This window comes from Ursus maritimus, unplaced genomic scaffold (assembly GCF_017311325.1).
Source record: "Ursus maritimus isolate PB19 unplaced genomic scaffold, ASM1731132v1 scaffold_13, whole genome shotgun sequence".
NCBI lineage: Eukaryota > Metazoa > Chordata > Mammalia > Carnivora > Ursidae > Ursus > Ursus maritimus.
In genome coordinates this window covers 40,740,991-40,767,144 of record NW_024423675.1, presented here as the reverse complement: position 1 = coordinate 40,767,144, position 26,154 = coordinate 40,740,991, and the positions used below count along the sequence as shown (strand labels likewise).

The 26,154-nt window shown below is 37.5% G+C and overlaps 1 protein-coding gene across 1 annotated transcript in view; it reads right to left on the bottom strand.

The window, feature by feature from the left end:
* The window catches only part of EYA4 (EYA transcriptional coactivator and phosphatase 4), a 74,682-nt gene extending 59,042 nt beyond the window's left edge, over positions 1 to 15,640 (bottom strand). Inside the window, exons 1-4 of the mRNA XM_040627489.1 lie at positions 15,490 to 15,640; positions 14,286 to 14,484; positions 5,257 to 5,411; positions 3,807 to 3,875 (exon numbers count right to left, since the gene is read on the bottom strand). Of these exons, the coding sequence (XP_040483423.1) occupies positions 3,807 to 3,875; positions 5,257 to 5,411; positions 14,286 to 14,484; positions 15,490 to 15,640 (574 nt within the window). The remainder of the gene's footprint in view (positions 1 to 3,806; positions 3,876 to 5,256; positions 5,412 to 14,285; positions 14,485 to 15,489) is intronic.
* Positions 15,641 to 26,154: the final 10,514 nt, after the last annotated feature.

Below are 26,154 nucleotides of genomic sequence, written 5' to 3'. Positions count from 1 at the left end.
ATTCCAAATGATTATCAGTATATATTCATTGTCATGTTCAAATGTATTTTTTTCTCACTGTTTTTCACTTTTCTTAAATTAACACGGGTTCAACAGGGTTTTTAACTCATTAGGACAATGTCCAGAATCATTACATGCTATAAAATGGAAAGGACAATCTTCTGTAAGAGATAAACATCATATTTTTCAATAAAATGAAACTTACAAATGTTTTGATTTCAAAAGTAACAATCATATTTTAATGTCCTAAGTTAAAGAGTATTGTGGTTTTACTCTTCTATATGTTCAAAATAAGTAATTCAGGGTTCAGGGTTCAGGGTTAATTCAGTAATGCAGGGTTTCTCTAAAAGTGGGATGAGAAACTATATATAGCACTTTGTACAGAACTTATTACTTAAGAAATACTTGTATTGTCAACTCCCCCCACTAGTTATATATTTGTAATTTGGGTATTTTTCATAGAGCCAAACATTTTAAAAAAAAAGTCAAAATATTTTTAATATATTGATTGTAATATATTGGTATAATTGGATTTTATTTTTTACCTTTAAAAATAATTGGTATCTACGGACTAAAATCAAAATTGTATGTGATTATTGTCGGGTGTCAGCTGTGCTGCAGCCTTCATTACTATCCTCTTACGCATATTTTCAAAGCAAATTTAATCTTGTCTGTTCAGGTTATCTTTGGAACTCAAGCACAACATTAATGTATATTCATTGTTTGTGAAGAAAGTCTGTTTATTGTAATAATTCAAAGTTCATGTTCATTGGTTGCAATAGCAGATTTAATCCTTGAAAGAGAAGGTGACCCAAGTAATTTACATCTTACATTTCATCTTCCAAAATCTGTGCTTAAACTGGTATAGACTTAAAAGACATGTATGTGTCAATTCTAAATATACTTCTTTCTGAACCACAAAATCACCCGTAGCTCCTTCTGACAGCACAGGTTCTACAGGGAATTTCAGGAGGAGTTAGATCAGGAAGGATACAATTTATAACACTACAGGGGAGCATGCAGTATTGCCTACCGATTTTAATAATTAGTATAGCCTATGATTTATGTTTGTCTAAATCAATATCTTCACTCTAAAATCTATGAGCACCAAGTGTCCTTCACTCCTAAATATCCAGAAAGTAATTTTGTAAAATAATTTGATAACGCAATTTATGGCTTTCATCAAAAAAACAATTTAAAAAGAAATAGGGCCATGATGGTAGATGGTTCTACTTTACGAACATGTAACATTCAGAAATAAGCCCCTTGCATAAGTCAATCAATCATCTGTATAATAAATATAATAAAAATTCTGGAAGATTCTTTTCTATAATGTATAGATTTTAAATATAGAAAATGTTATAAATCTGATCAGAATGTCTGATTTAGGTTCTCCCAAACCTTCTCTTTAAAGCATTTTCTTAATCTCCATGTAGAATCGAATATTCCCTCCCTCTGCTATGCACCCACCTTGAACACATTATGCACTCATTACTTTCTTGTCTGTTTCCCTCTGCTAGACTTTTGGTCCCTTGATGGCCAGTATCATATTCTATAGGTCACTGGGTTCCCATTTCCTAGCACAGAGCCTGGCATATAACAGGAACTTGATACATTTTAATTGAGAAAGTGAAAATCCACTTTTAGATCTTATCTGAAGCAATTCCAACAGATGTCTTTCTGTAAAGTACAGCTAATCATGAATTGACACCATTAAGCAAATAAAAATCTTACCTATTTCTGTAAGTAATTTTTCATATGATTGTCATGCATTTACATGCATAAATATACATATACATGAAGTATACAGAGCATACATATAGCTCTATTTCGGGGGTCGGCAATTACATCCCACATGCCAAATCATCCCCTTTGCCTGTTTCTGTATAGCCTGTGAGCTATGAATGGCTTTTAAATTTTTCTATAGCTGAAGAATATCAAAAGAAGAATATTCGTGACATGTGAAAATTTTCTTAAAGTCAAATTTCAGTGTTCATAGATCAAGTTTTATTTGAACACTGCCAAGGTCATTGTCTATGACTGCTTTTGTGGAATAGCAGAGCTGAACAGTTATAACAGAGACCATATAACCTGCAAAGCCTAAAGTATTTACTATCTGACCCTTTACAGAAAAAAAATTGTTAACCACTGATCTATATGCTAGGGTGTGATTACATTTATTCCACTTTTATTGACAGTTCTATATTATAACAATTTTACAAGCAAAAAAAATTGAAAGGAAAATTATCTTCCAGTATAAATCTGTAGATTTATGTTTCTGGTTGAGATTAGATCTAAGTTACTAAATATTGATCGTACATACTCACTTTAGTAAAGTTGCCCATGTTACATGAGTATTTGAAAACAGAACAATAGCCAGTGAGCTAAAAATGTTTTTTTTACAAATGAAATGTTTTTTTTTTTTTTAAAAGATCAAAACTAGAATATTTTGTGATGTGATAACTATGAAATTTAAATACTGGGATCCATAAAGAAGGTTTTATTGGAATCTGATGAATCTCATTCATTAATGCATTGCCTATGGCTGCTTTTGAGTTACGGTGGAAAAGCTGAGTAGATGAGACAGACACGGTATGCTCTATAAAGGCTAAAATATTTACTGTCTGGCTCTTTCTAGAAAAAGACCCCTGAGTTAGAATTAAGAGAAAGTAAATTCTTGCAACATATTTTTAAGTATAAAATGTATATTTTAAGTGTGGAATTGAAAAACATTTCAAGGTAAAACTATTAAAAAATCATAAATAATGGGTATAATGGAGTATTCTTCTCTCACTGGCCATATATTTTAATTTAATCAGATACAGCAAGATCCAGCCAAACTGCCTATCCTAACTACTCTCTTATAATGCACATTTCCAACAGGCAGGGAGGTCTTCTTTTTAATCCTAATATTGGGTGATTCCATGTTAGTGTTATAGTTTTGCTTTTATTTTTTGATTCTGATAGTATATTAACTTTTAATTTAGAAAAAAAAATTATGGGGCACCTGGATGGCTCAATCAGTTGAGTGTCCAACTCTTGGTTTCGATCTCAGGGTCCTGGGATTGAGCCCCACATTGGGCTCTGCGCTTAATGGGGAGTCTTCTTGAGGATTCTCTTTTTCCCTCTCCCTTTGTCCCTCCCCCTACTCACTCTTTCTCTAATAAATAACTCTTTTTAAAAAAGAAAGTTTGTTTATACTTTTATATATTTTATTTATATGAATGTAGTAATTGTAGTTCAAAGTGTTTTAAGGGTTAATATTGATTTGTAACTTTTAATGTACAGCTTTCACACTGATAATTCTTTAAATGATGGAAATTTTAAATGTTTATGTTACTTTAGTCACTTTAACCGGATTATTTATTGAAATCCATAAAATCGCTGTTATGTTTTGCCATGTTAAGAATTTAAAATAAGACAGTCTGTAGGTTATGGAGATGACTGAGTTTTACGTATGTAAGTCTGCTTCACCTGCTCTTACTGATATAACTGCTGTGCTGAATTAACCACTTAAATGATAGGTAGGTAGAAAAACAATAGATGCATCTGTTGGTGCAACACTCTAAAAAATGTAAGGAAAAATGCAACTGGTCTAAGGAATCTAAAATTAGAATACTAGTTGGTAAGAAAAAAACATAGTCAACTGTTATCTATAAACAACAAAAAGTCATGTTTATTTCTCCTTTTTCTTTACAAGTACTTAACACAGAAAAGGAAGTGCAAACAGAAAGAGCAACAGAAAGCAAACCAGAAGGGCAATACCACACACCCAAACACATGCAGTGTACCATCATCTCTCATACTTGTTGCGGAAGAGGGGGTGTTGCAACTCAGCAACCAGTCTGCAGTGTTTAAAACAGTCATGTTGTCCCCTGAGAACAGGAACAGTATAAGGGTTCATTGTCTGAATGCCTGTTCAGTGTACATGAATAGTCTTCAATGCTTGCACTGGCTCCTGACCTTTTAGCCAAAATCATAACTGTGCTGTATGACTTTTACACTTTACTTTATCAGGTCTGTTTTAGTTCAGTTAAATACATATACATGATGATTAGTGAACTCCAAGGTTTGATTCCAGAGTTTTTAAAAATCTGATTATGTGTACCCAAGTTAAGTGTTTAAATATCAATGTTCTTACACCAGAAATCATCATTAAACAATCTTACAAATTTGCAAACCTATAATTAATTAGCTAAAATTATAGATGCATGTTTAGAGACAAATAAACATTATCAACAAGGAAATGTTAATCTACAAAGGGTTTGGTGTAAAACATTATTAAATACAGGCAAATTGCAATGCACACAACTTTACAAAAAAATTTTAGACTGCACAGTTATTTTAAAATAAATGGGAAGAGGTGTATCAATTTCATAAATACTGAAAATTTAAAAGAAAATATGATGTGGCAAATGTTATTTAATAATATGATTAGTTTATAAATTAAAACAAATTTCATATAATTTTTCTCTTATTGACTAAAACAGATCTATAAAACTTCAAAATGACGGTGAATAATTTAAAAAGTAGCTTACACATAATATGTGTATATACTTGTCATCTCTTGCTACATATTCTGATGTAAAAATTAGACCATATCTTTTAATGGCTGAATGCATTTTATAAAATCAGGAGGGCAGAATATTTGAAATAACTGTTATTGTTACCATATGCTGTGGCATAATTATAGGCTGATCAAATGAGAAAGTATCTGAAAAAACTTTAATTCCCATTTTAATACATCAGGTATTAATCTCTTTGAAAAGAGAGGGCAAAAGACATAAATATTTTTCTATTCTCAAACCTTTTTTAAGAAAATAAAAGAAAAATTTGGGGTAGCTTTCTCCTGCAATTCAAAATAAAACTGAAAACTAGTTATAATTTCTTCTCTCTCTCTCTCTCTCTCTCTCTCTCTCTCTCACAAGATCAGAGTACAAATCCTTTTGGCCACATTTTCTGCATTTTTTGGAATATTTACAAGGGCAAATACAAAAAGGAAGCTTTGCTAAAAGCTTTCAAAATGTTGTTCAGGGTTATCTATTCTTTCTGAATTTTTCCAGCTACAGAGGAGGTGCAAAAAAGTTTAAAGAAAATCAACAGAATAATAGACAGTCTATTAGCCATATATTCCCTGGATATAATGCTGATTATGTTATTGATGATAAGGATTTATTTATTAGAGGATCCCTAACATGTGACATGATAGAAAACATTGAAATATGATTCTGGGTGTCTCTGGGATGGTACACTTACCTCCTGTTCCATTTGTCGTGACAGATGTGTTGCTGAGATTAGCCTTCTCCAATTTGGAGCTACCAGGAGTATCACCACTTCCAACAAGAGGATGAGGACTTGCGAGGTCCTGCATTTCCATAGACCTGTTAGAGCAGCAAGCAGCAGAGCAAAAGCTGAAATCTCAGCAATGACTTCTTAATAAACTGCACATATTATTCTACTGAGTACACATGTGATTTCACAATAAGAACTGAGACCAATAGCTAAGACTTCTTTGTTAACCAGGTGAACATGACAGTCCATTAAAAATTAGTAAACAAATAAAGCTTCCATGGTAGTTTAGTCTCATAATTTATTTGTAATCCTACAACTATTCTGTATAATAAAGTACAGAAGAAAGATTCTGTCATCTTAGCTCTTTAAGTTGATAGGGATACCCTCCCTCCTACATTGACCATCTCTGTTTTAAACATGTAGAAATGTTGAAAATATTTCACTCCTAAAATTTAATGTCCTTACCCACCAGTGTCAAAGAAATCAATAACTAGAAATAAAGTATAAACTCAAAGTCAGAACAGAAACTTCTAGCTGACCTTGTGGATCCAAGGGTGAAAAATGGAGCGGAAGGACTGAGGGCTAGAGTTGTTACACCTTTTATATCTACTTAGGAATAGATGGTTTGACTTAAGTCTATTTCAGGAAATGTGCTGGAATTGAGACCCTAAATAAAACTGAGACTCTTGAAAGGCTGACCATCTTTGGAAACAGAAACTAAAAAAGCAGAATTTCACAGTAGGCCAAAGAAGCCACACATGCTTCAATGAAAGAAGGGAAACACATGAGATAAACAAAAATTGAGAGAACTTATCACCAACAAGCTACCCTACAAAAAATACTGAAGGAAGACCTTCTGTTAAAAGTAAGGGTACCAGATAAAAACTCAGAGCTACAGGGAGGAATGAAGAGTGACAGAAATGTAAATATATAGGTAAATACAAAGGTTATGTTTTGTTTTTCTTTTAATTCATGGAAGACAGCCAACTGAAGCAAAAAAAAAAAAAAAAAACCACAACATTGTATTATATGATTTATAATATGGTATAGGACTAAATACATGTTAATAGCACAAAAATAGTGGGACAAAATTATATTCTTTTAAGGTTCTTTCATTTGGCATGAGGTGTTATGATATACTTGGAGAAGACATTTAGGATACGTCAAGTAATACCTAATATTAAATATTAATAAGAAAAAATATTAACAGATATAACAAAAAGTCAAAGGAAAAATTAAAACATTAAAAATATTTGACTAACCCCAAAGACCAGGAAAAGAGGAAGTCAGAAAGAACATATGTGAAAAATAGAGAACATATAGCAAGACAGCACACTCAAACCTAACCATATGAACAGTCACACTAAATATCAATGGACTAAATACTCCAATGAAGAGCCAAAGACTGTCAGATTGTATTAAACAACCACAGCCCAACTATTAGGGATCTACAAGAGAAGTACTTTAAATACAGACACACTGTGATACTATGGTATACTGCCCAGAAGAAGTCATTCCTATACCTGCTGGGAGTGTTACCAACTAGAAGTTCTCAACTAAGTTCCTTTCCAAGCCTTGCTCTCAACTAAAGAGAGTCATTTAATCCTAAATCACACCCTTTTTGGGGTTAGCCCTTACCTACTGACTGACCATGAAGGGGTATAAAGGTGTTACCCTCACCCTGAAGGTCACTTGAGTCTAGAGTCACCATAAGATCAGCTGAGGCCTTTGTTGCAATTGCATTGAAGATCGAAGTTTCTCAGTCTAATCATGCTTACATCATTCCCCCAAAAATATTACCAATGAAAGCACAACACAATAAACTTCTGGCATATAAATCTCCATGTTAGAGTCTGCTTCCGGGGAACTTGAGTAGTGATGAGGCACAGCTAGGTTCAGAGTAAAGGACAGAAAACAATAGAACATGTAAATAATAAATGTAACATAAATGTTTGGGCTATTATAATGTCACAAAATGGTCCTCAAAATGAGCAGTATTACCAGATACAAAGAGAGAATTAAGAAAATGAAAGAAATGATAAATTCTTCAAAACACTAGATGTGCATGTACCTACCCGCCAAGCTTCAAAAGATATAAAGCAAAAACTAACAGAACTAAATGAAGAAACTGACTAGGAGTCTATGGTCATACTTGGAGCTTTTATAACATTCCTTCCACAATAACCAATTGCAAAAGTAGACACTGTCATCACAACATGCTGTAGTTGACAGTTACAGTATACTAACACCCAATAATTATAGAATACGCATTATTTTCAAGTGCACATGGAATGTCTAGCAGAAGGACTGTCAGGTAGGGCAAAAATAAGTATCATAAGATTTTGAACTAACCCGTACAGAGTATAGTACCTGGTCATAATTAATCAAATCAGAAAGCAATGATAGTAAAATTAATGAAATAATCATTAATACTTGAAAATTACACACCACAATTCTAAGTAACCCATGAGTCAAAGAAGAAATCACCAATGAATTTAGAAAATACTTAGGACAAAATACTAACGAAAACACATCACATCACCCCACATGTAGTCAACTTATCCTTGACAAAGTAGCAAAGACAATACAGTGGAGCAAAGGCAGTTTCTCTACCAACTGGTGCTGGAAAAACTAGACATCCACAAACACACAAAAAATAAGTCCAGACACAGACCCTATATCCTTCACAAAAACTAATTCAAAATTGATCATAGACCAATATGTAAAAATGCATAACTATAAAACTCTTAGAAGATAACATAAGAGAAGGCCTAAACGACTTTAGACATGACTTTCAGTTTTGAATATAACACTAAAGACAGAATCCATGAAAAATAAATACTGGTAAGCTGGACTTCATTAAAATTAAAAAACTTCTCTTCAAAAGTCAATGTCATGAAAATTAAAAGAAAACCACAGGCTGGAAGAAAATATCTGCAAGAGACACATCTGATAAAAGACTGCTATCCAAAATATATAAAGAACTCTTAAAACTCAACAATAAGAGAAAAATGACCTCCTTAAAAAAGGACCTAAAACTTCAACAGACACCTCACCGAAGAAGATATATAGATGGCAAATAAGCATTTAAAAGGACAGTCCACATCACATGTTATCAAGGAAATACAAGTTAAAATAATAAGATAACAATTTACTATTTACTAGAATGGCCAAAATCTGGAACACTGACAACTAAATTCTGGCAAGGATATGGAGCAATAGGAACTCCCATACGTTGCTGGTGGGGATGTAAAATGGCACATCCACTTTGGAAGACAGTATGGCAGTTACTTATAAAACTAAACATACTCTTACCATTCGATCTAGCAGTCACACTCCTTGATATTTACATCAAGGGTCTGAAAATATATGTCCACACAAAAACCTGTACACAGATGTTTATAGCACCTTCATTCATAATTGCCAAAACTTGGAAGCAACCAGGACGTTTTTCACTAAGGTGAATGGATAAATTCTAATATATAGAGTCAATGGGCCATTATTCAGTGCTAAAAGGAAATGAGATTTCCAGCCATGAAAAGACATGAAGGAATCTTCACTGCATATTACTAAGTGAATAGCCAATCTGAAAAGCCATACATAGTGTATGATTCCACTTATGATATTCTAGAAAAGTAAAACTATCTTACTGGGGTAGAAATGAGGGAAGGATAAACAGGAGTACAGAAAATTTTTAGGACGGCGAACATATTCTGTATGACATTGTAATGAAAGATACATGTCATTATACATTGTCTAAACTCATTGCATATACAATACCAACAGTTAGCCCTAAAGTAAACTATGGACTTACAGATATTATGATGAGTCACTGCAGGTTCATCCTTGGTAATAAATGCACCATTCTGGTGAGTAATAACAATGGAAGAGGCTATACATGTATTGGAACAGAGGGTATATGGGAAATTTCTGTAGCTTCCTCTCAGCTGTGTTATGAACTTTAACTGATCAAGAAATGAAGTCCTTAAAACAAACAAACAAAAATACTTCAAATCAGTATTTGTGATCTGCAAATAAAGCAGTGGCTAATGAGAAATTTATTTCTTTAAAAGATTACACTAGAAAAGGAGTAGGGCTTAAAGACTGTGATCTAAATTTCTACCCTAATAAACTAAAGAAAAGTAAATAAGCCCAAAGTAAATAAAAGGAAGGAAACAATAAAGAGCATAAATCACTGAAAGAGAAAAATATGTGAGTAATAAAGACAATTTACAAATCCAGAGGACGATCATTAGAGATAGCAAAAATATTTAAAAAGATAATAAGGAAATACTATGAACAACCTGATGCCAAAGCATTCACTAATTTAGATTAAATCAGCAAAATTCTTAAAAGACACAACCTATAAAACCAATCCAATAAAAAATAGGAAATCCAAATAGTCCTATATCAATTACAGAAATTGAATTCATAATTAAACACCCCCCCAAAAAAACCCCACAAAAAACAAACAAACCCAAAAAAACAATTCCAGGATGATAGAGTTTTCTTAGTGAAGTCTAATAAATAAGGAAAAATAACAGTCTTTTATAAATTCTTTCAAAAAAATAGGAGGGAACACACTTCCCTCCCTCATATGAGAAAAGGATTACTCTCATCTAAAACCTGACGAAGACAATTTTTAAAAAATTGTGGATCTATATTTCTCATGAACATAGATGAAAAAAAATAACAAAATATTACCAAGTGAAATGCAACAATAAAATAGCTACTATATCGTGACTAAGTGTGCTTTATCCCAAGAATGCAAAGTTTATTTAACATCTGAAAATCAAACAATGCAATTCAATATATTAACAAAATATTATTTCAATGAGTACAAAAAAAGCATTTAACAATATTCACCATCCACTCATGATGGAAACTCTCAGCAGCCTAGAAAAGAAATATTTCCCTCATGTCTGATAAAGATCATTCTTGAAAAATCTATAGCTTAAATCATATTTAATAATGAAATATTAAATTATTTCTCCCTAAGCTCAGAACTAAGGGAAGGATATCTGTTTTTCCCATTTTAATATATTTTACTGGTAATCTTAGCCAGTACAAGAGGACAAAAATAAATAAATAAAAGGGATAAAGTTTAGAAAAAAAATTGTTTGTTCACAGATAACATAATTAGTTATGTAGAAAAAACTGAGAAATCCACAAAAACAAAACAACAAAAAATACTAGGATGAATGAGTGAATGTACTAAGTTATAGGTACAAGGGCCTTGCTACTACTAAATCAAAACATGAACCAAAAATATTTGAAACTTCAGTCAATACTGCTCTAGTTCAAATACTGAAATATCAAAATGATGGTTGTTCAGGAATTGGAAGTACCCCTCCTGCTCAACTCTTAAGAGGAATCTGAACGTTCAAACCCTCACCTTAACTGCCAGTCAGAGCCAAGGACTTAGGCTTTTCAGGAAATAAACACGACAAAACAAACAGTATGCTTCAGGCTCTACTGAGCTTTTGTATGTTCAGAATACCATAAATGTTTTGAATACCATAAATATTTGAGTCCTAACAAGAAGCAGGAAAATGTGAACTCTGCTAAAGAGAAAACACAGTAAACACAAGGAGACCTGTATGTGACCCAGGTTTTAGAATTATCAGACAAGGAATTTAAAAATTATTGTTAATATATGAAATAATTTACAGGAAAAGATACATACCCACACACAAGATGTGTGCATGTGTGTGTATGTCACATATATACATATATATATATATATATATACACACACACACACACACACATGTGTCATGTATATTTATATACTCACATATAATACATTTATGTATATATAATACAGATGTATATATGTACATATGGTTATACATACATATAATACATACATATGTATATATACATATATATCTATGTACTGCATATAGAAAAACAGAAACTCTAAAAAAATGAAAATTCTAGAACAAAAATTACAATATATTAAATAAAAATATTCTCTGGATCGATTTAACAGCAAATTAGACACTGCAAAAGAATCAGTAAATCTGAAGCTGGGCCATTAGAAAGTACCCAAACTGGAACAGCAAGACAAAAACGGGGGGCAGGGGGATTAACTGAGTATAAGTAACTAGTGTAGTATTATCAGGAAGCAAGAGAGTGAGACAGAATAATACTGAAATAAGTAATGGCCAAAATTTTTCCAAATGTGATGAAACACCAACCCATAGACCCTTGAAATACAGTAAACAACATATGAGAAAAGGGAAAAGAAAACCAAACCATAGGCACACTGTAGCCAAATTCTGAAAATAGCATAAGTAGAAAGCTTTAGAGCAACCAGAATAAAAAAGAGGGAAATAGTAGTATTCCCCAAAGAACTATTATCTGTAGCACACTCCTGGTAATAAGCCTAATTACAGTAAGCAATGAATGTTCATGACTTTATTATCTCCTAGTGGACCCACCCAATATATTTTTAATGTAATTGATCAAAAACATTAATGATTGCTTATATGCAAAGCACTGTCACAGTTGTTAGGATTGCTGAGTGAAGAAAATATGGCCCTACCCTCCAGGAGATCCAAATGAGAAGGCAGATATTGTGCAAAGAAAATTCAAGTACATTAAACGCCCACTGAATGAAACAAACAGAAATCAGCATGAACTCAGAGTATGGCAAATTTTCTCAGACACTATTAGCTGGGTTTTGATGACTTCAAAGGGATTCTGGGGGAAGCATTTGGTCAGAGGTACTACTGAAGGTGCAAGGTAGGACAGGCGCTCGGCCAATTTAGACCACATGCAAGATGAAGAAACAAGGAAAATAAGTCAGTAATGAAAGGATGGAGCGTACACTGAAGAGACGAGTAAAACTCTGTTGCCCCTGCAAAACAAAACAAAAATAGTCTTGGTGTTTTACATTCCAGTTTCCAGGAAACCAAAATGCAATGATCTGAATCTTTATAGTAAGTCCCCTTTGCTTGAATTCACTTTACTGGGTTGATATTTCTTAAAATTAAAAAGCCTTTTGAGAATAGACGTGCATTATTACCACAAACTATTTAGCAAGAATATTCCTGTACTTCCTTCTGCATATTCTGTAATTAATTTAATTCTGAAACTTCAGATACTTTTTAAGTCTACTTAACACAAATTAGAATATACAAAATATAAAATTTATCATAGACTTCGACAGCAGAAAATGATTAATGGTACCAGTTTTTACTGAGTACATATAGTGTGACACATTCTATGCCGGTACTTCATATATTTTCCCTCCTTTAATCTTTATAGTAACACACTGATATACATATTACTTCCCGTATTTTATAGGTGAAGCAATCAAGGCTCACGGAGGATACACAGCATGCCCAAGACCGTGTGGGTAGAAAGGAGCAGCACCAGAATTTGAACTCATGTCTATCTGATGGCAGAACCCAGGTTCTTTCAATCACACATTGCATGTTTTCCATTTTTAAAGTGACTTTAATTCTGTCACACTGTGAAACCACAATCAGGAATGCAGACTCCTGCAACAAAACACTTTGAACAGTTTTCAAAAATTACTAAAGTGAATATAAGCATCTACTCTGCCGAATCTATACCAGTTATTACCATATTTAAAGGTGACCCTCTTTTCCACCCGAGATGCCTGTTTCAACCCCTTTTTAGTGGTCCTTGTGTCATAAGGCCCTGTGAATACCAGCATCAGTCTGGACAATATAAAAAATGGACTTATCCATAAACACAAAAACTCACTTAAAAAATAAAGAATTGCAGGTCACCTGCAACTAGTTTCTTGGTTCTTTTCTGAAATTCCTCTGTAGCAGAGAAGGAATTTACTCCTAACAGACTGAAAAATCCTCTTGAAACCCAAGGAAGAGAAACTCTATATCTGCGTATTTCAGAGTCTACTCTAACTCAGAAACCATAATTCCTTCTGCACAGATGCTGGTAATGGGTCACAGCCTTTGCAAGTACAGGCTGAGATTCCATCAATCCTTCATGACCCAAGAAATGCAAAAGCATCCAATACTTTCGAGGACAGTCACTCTCATACCAGCTTCTTCTCTTTGCAGAAAGTGGACAGTATGTACGTATAGTTCTATGTCTCACGCTGTCAGCGTCAATCTTCATTTTAGCCACCAGAAGAAGTTTAAGTTTTTAGGCTTTGCTTTGCTTATAACTTCTTTCTCTAACATAAGTCTAAATTCCCCTTAGCTGCAAAGTAGGAATAACAACATTAGTCTCTACTTCAATAATGAGAGTCTCAGCTCCATTAGGGCGGGGATTATTTTCTATCTCATTCACTGTTTTTATTCACTACACTTAGAATTGTGCAGGCTACTTGGTGAGTGCTAATGAATGAACAATAAAACAGGAATAGGAAAAATGTAGATGAAGTCATCTGAGGTCCTGGAGTCAAATGCAGTCTACTTCAGAAAACATTCCTTGAACATCTACTATGTTCTAGAGACAGTTCTAGGAATACATAAACTATCTTCAGAGAGCTTGCTGGCTAGTGGAGAGCAAGAGAACAGGTGGAGAGAAACAGGGATCAGTTCTCTGATGGGAATGTGTGGAAGTGTTCATATCTGTATGTGCAGTGTTAGGTCTCCCAAACGAGTAAGAGGTTGTGCGTGTGTGTTTGTACACACCCATGTGTTGGGGGTGAGGAGAAAGATGCTCTGCCTGCATACAGAAAACCACTGTGGAAGAAAAAAGAAAATAAAGCGACTTGGTCAACTTAGATCAGATGAAAGTCATGGCACGTCACTACTGAGTACCAGTTCCCACTCTCTGGAAAAAGCCCATCAGGTAGCAATGCCAGGCCATCTTAAACCAACACATTTCAGTTTAGAATCCAAGAATCCATAGCTGCAAATCTAAGCCAGTTTCTCCTCTGGCAGTGGGCTGGGAGGTGTGGAACCTCTCCAGTGGACGCAGATCCATGATGTCACTGAGCAGGTGAACAGCAGTCTTGGAAGGAGGCCCTTGTTAACCCATTTTACCAGACATGGTCAGAACTGGGTTCCACCACAGAGAAGAGGACATGGAGGAGGAAGGAGACCCTAGCAACAAATATCAAGAAAATGGGCCACGCATAATGGGAGCTGTTCTTGCAATTTGCCAGTGACCTCATGCCTGTCCCTGGGGCCAGCATGAATGCTTGCAGTACAAGTGACCTGTCTGCCAGGGTGACCTCAGGCCCTGGAGTAACAGCAAATAAAGCCATGAACACACTGTTCTCTGGACACTTCTACAGTCTTTCCTTTCCAGGGCTTGCAGATCTACACTTGAGACCTGCAACTCTGGCCTTTTCCTCACTATGATCCTAACAAATTATCCAGATAAAACATGGTTTCCCCACTAAAGAAATGTGAGTAAATATTTGTAAAAAAACAGAAGCTCTAAATTCAAAGCCCCCTCCCTACTTAATCTGTAAACAAAGAAAAAAAAAATCAAATGAATTTCCCAAGCATTATTTGAATGGTACAGGACTCAAGTTTCTGTTAGGTCAGTTACAAACCATGGTTAATGAGGCAGGAAATTATTTCCCTCCAGTAAGCAGTAAGCTGAAGGCCACAATCAAAACAGCTAATGCCATCAATTATACCCAGAAACACATCGACTCTTTTTCTGAGAAAAACTCAACCAGTAAGGACCAAACTGAATGAATGAATGCACAAAATAAAGATGACCTCCCTTCCCCAAAAAGATCATCCCCTACTAAAATGTTGGAATTTCAGGGTCCAAAGGACATTCGATGACCTCAAATGCAAAAATACCATGTTATGTTCGAGGCTGCGAATGCAGTGTTAAGAGCCTATACAGTAGACTCAGACTTGGGTTTTAAACCCTCTCTCCCATTTACCAGTCACTGGAACTTAGGCTCAAAAATGAAGATAATAATATCCACTGGAGGGCTACGGTGTGAACTAAATAAGATCAGAAGCACACACACAGAGGTGCGTGCACGTGAGCGCACACTGAACAGAATTTGCAATACGGATCTTAGTAAATGTTAGCTATTACTACAATCACTTCCACAACACCATCAATATATTCCTCATTTGTCTGCTTGAAAACTTGTGTTGACAACAAAATTGTTTTCTTAAGAGGCAGCCCATTTCATTTTCAGATCACTCTTACTATTAGAAAGTTTCCCATACACGGTGTCCATGGAATTTTGGTCTTAGAAGAAGGTGAACCCACTGACATGGGTCAAGTCTAAACCTACTTTCCCATAACTGCCGTTTGAACTCCAAAGAGGGCTGCCCTGACCCCGGGCCTTTGTAGACACAAAATACCGCAGAGGCGTTACCCCTCTCACCGCGGACCCATCAGCATAGCCTGAAGAGTACATCAGCTTTGCTCCCAGACACTTCAAAGCACGAATACATGCTGAAACCTAACTAACGAAACCCTTAAGCCTTTGTCCCATGTTAGGATTTACAGTCCTGTTTTCTCTCAGTCACTACACATGCAGTTGGCATTTGGAACCCAAGTAAACAGCTTTTCATGTGTTCCTCCTAAAGGCCATCTTGTTGGAGCAAGTCCATTGTTTCAGCTCGTCCCGTTACATTCTGATTCTGCTGCTCAACCTACCTCTCCCCTGTGCTCTGACACCAATAAACTTTCTTAGCATGCCTTCGATACCAGATCACGGTAAAAATGTTGAAAGGGCCAATGTCAAGGAGATCTTGAAGAGGACCCTAGAGGTGTAGCTCCAGATTTATACCAGCTCCTCAGGAGTAAGTATTGAGCTACTAGTAGTACTCACGTTTAGTCTGTATTCTTCTATCATTCCCCCACCCTCATAAATATATCAAGAGCCTCTGACACGCCCCTTGTTGAATGCCACCTGTACTTTGTATGACACGTGCCTTTGTTCCTCTTTTCTGGTACCTGCTGTCACAAAAGACTGAGGTTATTGTGTCTGCCTTCTGCTTAGAGAACTTAGACTAGATTCTCCTGACCACAACCCTCTTTCTAATTATTTACATTTAATTATCTGAGAATATAACTACAGAATCAACAATTCCCACAAGAATGTTGCTGTCTGTAGTTTATGTCATATAAAGAAACAATGAAAAAACGATTTCTCATAAGCAATACGGTGATAAAATACCCATAAGGTATGCACTGTATTAGATAAAAATATGGATTGGAGGGGCGCCTGGGTGGCACAGCGGTTAAGCGTCTGCCTTCCGCTCAGGGCGTGATCCCGGCGTTATGGGATCGAGCCCCACATCAGGCTCCTCCGCTAGGAGCCTGCTTCTTCCTCTCCCACTCCCCCTGCTTGTGTTCCCTCTCTCGCTAGCTGTCTCTATCTCTGTTGAATAAATAAATAAATAAAAATCTAAAAAAAAAAAAAATATGGATTGGGAATCAGAAACATGAATATAAGTCTCTGATCTACTACCTAGAAAAAGTTAATGGGTGTATGTGTAGATGGTTTTCTAAATATCTTCTCAGGTTTACAGGACTCTCTAAATAACACTGAGAGTCTTCCATACGCAGGCATTCTGGACTCCCTTCCTTTTTACGCCAAGACATTCTGTATCTTTATGAGGTTACTCAACCCATTCACTTTGAACGCAAGGAAGTTAGCACCTGCCACGAGGGATCAGAATGTGAAATATGATGAGGGAGCCCTGTGATAAGTGCCTGACCTTAGCAAACAAAAATAAAACCCCAAAGAAAAAGAAGAAAATGCAGCAATACATAAACCAGAATACTGTGTGGCTCCAAACAGAAGCAGTTCACGTTCCACTGCATAGTAAACAGTAGTGGGGTGTGTGATTCAAGGAATGGGAATGTCAGGAGACGTCAGGGAACTCCCTCTCTGCCCCATCCTTATGACACTATAACATGATAGTCTCCATTAGGAGGAAAAAAAAAAAGTCAACCAGCCATCTTAGTGATAGGAACCTGGGGCCCATTTCTCATCTGACATAATACTTCACGGAGCAGGTCCAAAAACAATGCAGGGCCCTTGAAATCAGCAGGAGCTCAGCACTCCGATCCATGCCAAAGAGCAAGATGAGAAATGGGGCTGGTATAAATATTCATTGGGAAGTTACAGCCAACCTCCTTGCACCGTGTGTTCAGTGCAACTCAAAACTGCTCCACCTGGTCCCTTCTGGCTCCCTCATGTCTACCAGGGGCTGGCAGCTGGAGAGCAGGCTGAGCCTTGGGATCTTTTAATTCGTAAAGCACCAGAGGGGCAGGCAGGGGGGATGACAATGCATATGCTAGGTTTCCATTACAGGGCTGCCTTTTTCCCAGGTGGAAGGCAACGCTGACACCAGGGAATTCCATGTCTCATCTACGAAGGTCCCTCAGGAAATGTTTGGTCCTTTGCAAATGCTGGGGGTGTGGAATAATGCTCTTGACAAAAATCTTGGCAAAATATATCAAGCGTGTTGAATATTTTGTTGGGCTCATGTGCCATCTTTCCTTTTTTTCCTTTTCCAAAGCAAAATCATTCTGTGACCTCTGCCTGGAAAAAAAAAAAAAAGTAGATGGCTGCCTCAAAGTTCGGAAATAAGTTGCTGTTTAGCCTATAAAACGTAGGATGAGAGAGGCTTTAAGATCACTATCCCATGAATCTCACTGCCAAAAAGGTTTTTAAATATTGCATAAACTTAGATGTGTTCCAACCATTCACATTTAAGGGGAGCACACAATATTCTAAATATAAAGCACTTGCCCAGTTCCTAAAAGCTTGACAAAAGTACACTACGATGTAATTATTTCTTTACAATAAAAATGTCATAAGAGCACTAATTTCTAGGGCACTCACCTCAGTAATCTGTTATAATCTGTCAGTGATGGGGGAGGGTGTGCCTCGTATTCCACCTGCTATGAAGCAAGGTTTACCAAATACCAACAAATACACGATGAAGGGTTAACTAGGGTCCATTTGGTTTTTTCTATATGAGTACTCACTGCGCTCATAATTACAATTTGATCTTGCCTATTTATTAGAGTAGATCTGTCAGTTCTATTACTTAGATAAATTTCTGAGGTAGGTCCCTTTATTGCGTATTAAAAAGAAAAAAAGTGACATTTGTTTTTAACTCTCTCAATTTCACACTTGCCCCAGAACAGCCTGGCTTCCCCACAGCAGATAGACAGAGCTTTGCAATAACCACCTCAAACTTTTCAAAACCTTCTAATGCCACCCCATCCTTCCTTTTTTTAAAGAAGACATTTAAAATTTATTTATTTGAGAGAGAGAGCAGGGGGAGGGGCAGAAGGAGAAGGAGAGAGAGACAGAATCTCAGGCAGACTCCCTGCTGAGTGTGCAGGGGCTCGATCTTACAACCCCAAGAGCAGGACCGGAGCCAAAATCAAGAATCAGACGAGCAACAGACGAGCCACCCAGGTGTCCCACCCACCTCATCCTCCTTAAAGTGTTCCCAAATTCCTCACCTGGCTCTAAGGCCTCCTTCCTCACATGATGCTCCAATTCCCCATTTTTCTGGCCTTGGCTCCCAGTGATTGCCCTCACTCGTGAAGCTCCTTCAGCCCACTCTATCCCATCTACCGGATCCTGCCCGCTGGTCTTCAAACATGCCCAACAGGCTCACAGAGCAGGGCACTTGGTACTTCCTTTACCTGGAACACAGTTCCCCCAGCCATCCTCCTTGTCCTGTTTCTCCACTCAAACATCTCCTCTTCAGAGAGCCTTTCCCGTCCTCCTTATAAAACAGCAGCACCAACCCCACCCAATAATTGCCTACTATCCTAATACATTGCTTTATTCTTCTTCAAGGCAATTACCTCCCCTGACACAGTATATATTAATTTATCTGCTTTTTATTTAAGGATTTTATCTACTTATTTGAGAGAGAGACAGAGAGAGAGAAAGAGAGAGAACACGAGCAGGGAGGGTGAGGGGCAGAAGGAGAAGGAGACTCCCCGGTGAGCAGGGAGCCCAACTTGGGGCTCAATCCCAGGACTCCGGGATCATAACCTGAGCCAAAGGCAGATGCTTAACCGACTGAGCCCCCCAGACGCCCCTATGTCTTAACTGTCTGTCCATTTAGAATGTACGCTCCAGGAGAGCACAGAGTTTTTGTTCACTGCTGTTATCGACAGCACTAGAACTGTGCAGGGTACACAGGGATGGTTCCGTTAATAGTTGCTGAGTATGTGACTAAATTACCCACTAATTTCATCTGACTAACCTAGTTAATCCTAGTTACTTAGGTTTTATTACATTGCTCATTATTACTAGTTTTCTGTGGCACAGTTTTATTGTTTTTTTAGAATCACGTATCTAATAATTTAAAAAATAAGGTTCAAGGATAGAGAATTTTAGAGTCTGACAGAATCCCCATGTTTTTTATCCTTAAATTTGAAGTATAGATAACTAATAATTACTTAATGGGTGCCTAGCATGCAAGAGGCATTATTTTCTATAATTTTAATAAAAACATAGTTTTGCCTGAAATTAAACATTTTCTTGCATTCTTTGCACAATACAAATTTTAGCTTAAGACTAAGTGTCTTGTTAGTTCAGCCTACTCTAACAAAATACTAAAGACTGGGTAGCTTATAAACAACAGAAATTTATTGCTCACAGTTCTGCAGACTGGGAAGTCCAAGAGCAAGATGCCAGCAGGGTTGAGTTCCCCGGTGAGGACTCTCTTCTTGGCTCCGAGCTCGCGCTTTTCCACTGTGCCCTTTCATGGTAGAAGGGTTAGGGATGTCTCCGGAGCCTCTTTTATAAGGACACTAACCCCATTCATAAGGGCTCTACCCTCATGACTTAAGCACCTTTCAAAGGCACCACCTCCTAATACTATCATCTTTGGCGTTAGGATTTCAATATGTGAATTTTAGGGCGACACCGACATTCAGACCACAGCACCAAGCGCTGAGGTAAAGAGTAAAAATATTCCATTTTCAGGCTCCAAATAAAAGTTTTGAAGCCTCAGTGCAGTAGAACGTTTACAATCTCTCCTGAACATAACGATAACACTCTTTTCTTTAAATCATTTCTGAAATTCACCAACTCTGTGGGATTAAAAAAACAAAACAAACAGCTTTGTTTTTCTCTCTCTGAAGTGATGAGAACTTGAGGACTCGACAAGCTGACAAAGTTCACTAAAAGAGCCTGCATCAGAACCTGGTTAGGAGCCACGACTAGGCTTCGACACATTTAATGGATGATTGCAAAAACAAAAAACAAAAAACAAAACAAAACATTCTTGCTACCATTTTTCCCCTCTGGCTGCTTTATTATCATTACTCTTCCTTTCCAAACCCAGAGTCTTCAAACTGGCGTCGGTGCTTCCTATCCCCTCCTCACCTCAGTTACCCTCTCTCCCCTTCAACCAGTATCCAGAGTCTACTGGGTCATTAGCATGACCTCCTAATTACTAATCCAATGGGATTTTTGTGGGGTTTTTTTCATCAACTCTCACTTTGACCCTCTTTGGCATTTCACAACGTTAATGACTTCTCCTCAAACGTTCTTCCTCTTAGGCTTCCTTCCTACTTGCAGAGTGGTCCTGTTGCCTGGGTATGGGTTCTCCATTTGCCATTTCCTCTTACCTAAAAAAAAAAAAAATCTCCACTTTTGTTCCTGTATCCATTTCTCACCAACGAAGTGCATAGCCTTGGGGAAAGCTAAATCCATGCTCAGCTCCAGGAGATGGCAGTCTAATTCTTCTCCCCAGTTGACTCTTTCAGGAATCCTAAGTCAGGTAACCGTATTTGTGTTGTCAAGTGTTCAAAAGGAGCCAAAGTAAAAGCCAATGAATCACTGAAGTAGTCAACTAGCACTCACGAAAAAAGACAGTTTGCAAACCAGGAGTGCCCACACCAAAATATGAAGTGAGGCTGAGGTGGAGGCGTGTATCGTTACACAGCAGCTTATCTAGTGAGAAAGCAGTGACGGTGTGTTCTTCACAGTGATTGGTTATGATAAGAGAATTCTCTTAAGTGATAGGGAATTGATCAGTGGTTACCTCGTTTCAACCTTGGGCAACAGTTCAAGTGTTGCTTATGATTTCCAGAGGCATAAACAAGAAATGACCCAGGTCAAGTTGGCCTTGCAAAATAAGCTAAATTAAACTCTGTTGTATGAATAAACTGGTTTTGTCTGTTCAGGGAATTTTCAAGACTGGTGTCCGTTTGTTTTTGATTTTACCAGTGCCAAGGGGACACAAGGAGTACTTTTGCTGGAGACTTGGGGTAAGCTCCTCTTCACTCTTCTGGGAGAACTTCTAGATGCAAACTGCTTCTTCAGCTGGATGTGAATGAGGGAGCACATAGCCCTGATTTCCACAACCCGTCATTCTATCGCCAGAGGAGCAACAGACTTAAGGCAAATCCAAGACTGGATGGCGGAGCGAAAGCAGACAAAAGAAACTGGTTTCTTGATGAAATTATTGTGCTCCTGGATCAACCACGCCCAAGGCCGCTCTACCTTTGGAATTCTAGTTATGTGATCCAATAAATTACCTTATTGTTTCAAGCTAGGTGAGTCAGCTTCTCTATTACCTGTACTTGAAACCATTTTCACTGATACAACTACCCTTTCCTGGTTTCTTGACGTCATGTCTGGCCATTAGTTTTCAGCCTTCTTTGCGGGTCATTCTTGCGTCCTCTTAACCTTTTGATGTCCATAATCTTATAGCCTCAGCCCACATCTCGTCTCCCTCAGGTAAACCCCCTTCTGGGAATTTCCACATGTATCTGTGTCTTCGACAACTACTTTTGGTTGTTGCTGATCAATTCAAAAGCCATCCCTCCTCAGTCCACATATCCCTTCTAAGCATCAGATCTTATTTATGATTCTATACTGTCATCTCCACAGGGATTTACACAGACTCTCCTAATAGAATATGTCCACACCTCAACTCATCATTTCCTTTATACCTACTTAATAAACTCTTGCCTCGAACTATACTATTGTTTGCGGTCCCTCAAATCAGAACCCTAGGTGATATACTCAAGCCTTCGGTCTTTATAGAGTTCACCAAATACCGTCAGTGCTTCTGTCTAAATAGATACCAAGACATTTACTCCTTTTTATCCTAATCACTACTTAAATTAGGTTTTCATAATTCTTCATCTAAACTTTATCTATAGGCCATACTTATCACACAGAATCTTAGCAGTTCACTCACTCTTCGGTGCATACCAAGCAGTAGGTGCTCTATGACCATTCCTTCACTGATGAATGCTGCCCGGTTTTTCTGGGTAGTTTTTTATTCTCCATATCATCCTCCAGACAATCATCGAATTATTTTTCTCAAATACAAAATACAACTATGTCACTTCCCTTCTTAAATACCCTTCCCACAGGCAAAAACAAAACAAAACAAAAATCTCCAGTGGCTTAAGTTCAAATATTTAATAAATGTCTACTATATGTCAGATTTTGGGCTAAGTACTTTGAAAGAGTGAGTTATGCTTTTCTTATTTTAAAAATCATATATAATTTAGGAAAGATCTGGTAAATGACCTTAGCTATGGCAAAATATAGGTATCCTCATACTACTCTGAATCCAAGGACTGGCATCTATTTTTACTCTGATAGACTATTTGCAAACCATTTTTATGCTCCATCTATCTAGAGCTGAACTAGAATTATCCTGAGTTAATTTCAACTCATATTGATGCAGAAAAATTCCAGAAAAATATGACTGACTAATTGACACTGTCATATATAGAAATTAGTACTTTTCAGAAGCTGCTCTAAAGTTCAGAGTTTAAATACTACATTTTATATAAATGAATATGATGATTTGCTAGTTTTGTGATTCCGCTTAAGAAATTAGTTCTAAAGTATCACATTCTTTAAAATTCAGAAATCACTCAAAGTTGTCCATATTTTCTTCAAAGGTTTTTTTTTTTTTTGAAGGAAGATTTAAATTCCACCATGTAGTACACAATTTCATCCCTTTATTTATTTATTTGACAAATATTTGGGTGCCTCGGTCCTTTGTTTTCCTTTATGAACAAAACAGACACAAATTCCTGACTTTCGTGGAGCCCGCCTTCTGGAGTGGGGGAGAAGAGTAAACATTCCCTTATACGGCAATTGTGATTCACTCTGAAATCTTTGCAATGGGTTATTTCACTCTCTACCATGCAGTTAGAGCCTCGGTGCTACAGAGCAGAAATACCTCGAGTCCATAGGAGATGTGGCTTGGGCACAATGGTACAACTTCAGTAAGACAGATTATTAGCAGAATTCAGATGGATGGAGGCATGGGGACAGGGTCTTCTGGCCAGAAGACAGAGTTGAGCCCTGGAACACAAGCTGGCCCAGGCAAGTGGGGAGAAGAGACTGACTAAAATGGAGACTTCATGTTGGAGAAGGAGAAAGGAGTTTGATTACTAGATTTGCTAAGGTTGCTGAAGGCCAGGCACAGGAATCTGACAAGACTGGGGCCATCACTGCAGGAGATGAGTCTGGCTCACGTGCATTAGTGTGGTATAGACAAGAGGGAGAACTTAAACTGGCACAGGCTGGTTTAGAAGCTAATGCAACAATTCAGGCAGGAAGTTGAACGATTTTTGACTAAAGAGGTGATAACAGGATTGAATACAAGGTATGAGACATTAAGGATATTTGGCCTGGGAAATTACAACTTGATAATCAGACATGTAAATCCTACATTCATCTATTCATATGTATCGAGCACCACAGTGTGAGTTACTCACGTGGATCTAGCACCCAACATATTTATTGAGCACCTACTGGACATCCGCCATTGTACCTGTAAGATTCAATGGTGGTGAAAACGCCATGGGCCTCCACACTGTGTGACGATGGTCACAGTCTAGGAAACGAGAGGGAGCGACAGCACAATGCGGGGCAGTGCTGTGGACATCCACAGTAGAGATGAGACGGGATTCACGTCCTGGGCTTGTGTGAATGCATACGCACATGCACACGGAGATAAAAGAAGGCGTCAAAACTGAGTTGAGGTTATTCTCCCCAGTCAAAGGTAGTGAGGGATTCCAGAACATGGGAGCACAGGCTGACTCAAAGGCATGGAGGTGGGAGATGGTACAGCGTGTTCGGGTACCTGCAAAGAGTAAAATATTTCTGCATCACAGTGGTCAGGGGGCAGGTGGCAAAAGGCACAGAGCTCCCCGAGCTCGAGGCTGAGGACTGACCTGCAGGCTGCAGGCAGAGAGGAGCAACTGGACAGCGGGAAGCAACAGGGCAGCATGGACAAAATCACATGTTAGAGAGAGACGAGATGACCGTGTGGAGGCTGAATCTGGGACGGGAAAATGAGTCAGGGAGGCAAGCTGGGAGCCGGCTAGCGTGCTGAGATGGGAGCTGGGTAGACACTAAACTAAACAGCAGTACAAGGCGATGCACTGACGGCTATTTAAATGTCTGATTATCAAGTTGTGAACAAAAGAAGAAAACCTTAGTAGGAAGCTAAATTCCTCGAACCTGGAAACGAATCGGATGCGAAGAGAGGGACATTTCACAGGGGTAACGAAGGTTTTGAACTCAGTGGCTGGGAAAAGGATGGAACAAGACAGGAACAAAACGAAGAGACCGTCTGCAATGAGGAAGGAGTGATGTGCGACTGTGACGGAAAGGGAAGACTTCCAAGTAGCAGGCCGGGGGCCCCGGCCCTTGGGTGAGAGAGGCAGGTGATGGATTTCAGTTCAGTTCAGTTACCCCATGAGCTTTAACTTCTGCAGTTTGCTTGCTTTATTTTCCCAATTAGCTTTTAGATTTGCCAAAAGATATCTACTCCTTTTACCACATAATTACTGAATACTATACATGCCAGACAGTTGTCCCAGGCTCTGATTAATAACAGGGATTATTTCATGTTTAATGTTTAGCTTACGAGAAAATAAATGGGCGCATATATATATATATATATGTTGAGTTTTATACATATATAAATAAATATGTAATATATATAAATAAATATATACAAAATTCTACAAAATATAAAATGGCCAATCAATTAAATAACTGGAAAGAACACAAATCTCCACTAGGAGGTGAGCGGACAGACAAGCTTCGGTACCAGCACCCAAGAGAACACTGCTCAGCAATGCGAAGGAATGACCTGACCCATGGACAGGTGCTCACGACACAGAGGAATCTGAAAACAACTATGAAAGGACGTCTGTGGTTGCGAGGAGATGGGAGGTGAGGGAGAAGGAGGATGGGAGAAAAAATAAATGAAGAAGCAGGAATAAATTTGGGGGGTGATGGATAACTTAATGATCTTGGCTATGGTGACGGGCTCACTGGCATGCACATATGTCAGAACATCAAACTGAACACTTTAAACGTGCACGTTAAATGTACCGCGATAAAGCCGCTTTTCAAAAATAAAATAATAGGTATATTTGTGTGGTGGGTTATGGATTAATTTTAATTTTCTTCTTTTTTTTTACATTTTAAACATGAATATAAAACCATATTACCTTTACAAGAAAATTCATTTTAAAAATTACAAAAAGTGCACTAGCCAGGTACTCAACTAATCCTACTAATCAGGGAACTGCAACTTTAAACAACAGTGAAATACTGTATCAAGCCCATCAGACTAGCAAAATTACAAAATCAGATGAGGTCAAATGTCAGCTAGAATGTGGTGAAGTGGATAAGTCTCATACTTCCGGTGGGAATATAAATTGGTACAGCTAATTTGGAATGAAATATTGCAATAGCTAGCAAAGTTGAAACTGTGTTCATACTAAGGACTACAGAACCAGGTCTCGATTTTCCAGGCTTCTAATAATTGGTGGCACTGTAAAGTATGAACACACATTTGCTGTGTGTATCCTGTGTAAGTGTTGAGATTTCAGACTTCCACAGTTTAGTTCGTCCCTCCTAGATTTCTCTCTGTAGTCTCTCTCTCT